Here is a 1,552-nt window from a genome sequence, read left to right on the forward strand (position 1 = left end):
GGTCAGCGGTTAGAACCCACCAGCCGCTCTGCAGGAGAAAGATCCTGGCAATCTGCTTCTGCAAAGATTACAGCCCTGGAAACCCTATGGGGCAGTTCACTGTGGGGCAACCGGTTTTGTTTTTGGTTGGTTAGTTGGCTGTATCTGTTTTTGTCTTTACAAGAGAAATTAGAATAGTGTAATTGACAAAACCTAGATATCTATAATGGTCATTGTTTTCAGAATGCTCAGGATTCTAACTAGCATGCTATTTATGAATTATTATAGAAAATCCCTAGGCATTCCAAACTGCTAGAGATTTACATGAGTTATAACAACTTCAAATGTTAATTTACATAGAATCTGTTCCCTTTCTAAGATATGCATCATTTTCTAGCTTGTATTATGGTTATTTAGGCCTTGTCTCTCTCACAAGTCTGCAAGCTTCTTGAAGGCCAGGTCTTTGTCATAGTGTTTTTCTGAATTTCTGAATCTCTGTCTTAGTGCCTTCCACATACTGTTCCCTCAATCAGTATTTGTTGAATCAGGATTGACAGCTATCTTTTTTTCTCCCTCTTATTTAGAATATTTGTAGAATTTCTAGGTAGTTTTATACTCAGATCAAGTATGGTTCATTTGTTTTTATTCATTATTTCATTTATATATTCTACAAATATTTTTGATCCCATTCTTTGGGCCAAACACGATGTTAGGCTGTGGGATACAAGGACAAACAAGATAAATAAGGTCTCTTTCAGTCTGGTGAGGGAATCAGGTAATAAAACAGTTTTTAAAAATTACTAAAATAATTATAGATTGTGATTGTACTATGAAGGGAAATAGAGCACAACAATAGGAAATAACAGAAATTCACTTCAGTTAGGATAGTTTGGAAAAACCTTTCTGAGGGGATAGAATTTAAGCTCAGGCTTGAAAAATGAGAAGTACCCAGCCATATAAGAAGCCCCTGAGGGAATAACATTCTCAGCAGCAAGAGCAAAGGTCTTGAGGTGGAAAAGTGTTTGACCTGTTCACGAAGCCCAAAGGCCAGTGTGGCTGGAGTATAGTGAGTGAGAGGGAGAGCACCATTAGATGATACCCAGTGGGTTCGTAGGGTTACACAGTTTCCTATTAGAAATTTGGATTTTATTTAAATTCAGTTGGAAGTCACTGAGGAAGTCACTGAACCATATTTAAGGATAGAAGTGATCTGATCTGATTTACTTTTTTAAAGTATCACTCAGGCTGCTTTGTAAAGAATGGACTGCAGAGGGGCAGGAGTGGATACAGAGAAGCCAATTAGGAGGCTAAGCAGTAGGCCAGTGAGAGAAAATAGAGATTTAATTTGGAGTTTCTTATCTTACATAGCATCATTGCCTACTGAATGTGTTTTTTTAATTTCTTTCAGGACTAGTTGACCTTCCAAAAGAGAATTTTGAAGCAGCTTACAGTGCTATCACATTGCCAGAAGAATTTCATGATTTTGACACCCAGAATGTGAAGTAAATTATTTATTTTCCATCAATCTTGATATTCTCGATAGTTTATTGTTCTTATTTTCAGATTTCCTGAA

General features: G+C 36.7%; 1 protein-coding gene across 1 annotated transcript in view; it reads left to right on the forward strand.

The window, feature by feature from the left end:
* The window catches only part of RAD21L1 (RAD21 cohesin complex component like 1), a 29,951-nt gene that overhangs the window by 4,527 nt on the left and 23,872 nt on the right, over positions 1–1,552 (forward strand). The window contains exon 4 of the mRNA XM_004370493.1: positions 1,388–1,481. Within this exon, the coding sequence (XP_004370550.1) occupies positions 1,388–1,481 (94 nt within the window). The remainder of the gene's footprint in view (positions 1–1,387; positions 1,482–1,552) is intronic.

This window comes from Trichechus manatus, unplaced genomic scaffold (assembly GCF_000243295.1).
Source record: "Trichechus manatus latirostris isolate Lorelei unplaced genomic scaffold, TriManLat1.0 scaffold00008, whole genome shotgun sequence".
NCBI lineage: Eukaryota > Metazoa > Chordata > Mammalia > Sirenia > Trichechidae > Trichechus > Trichechus manatus.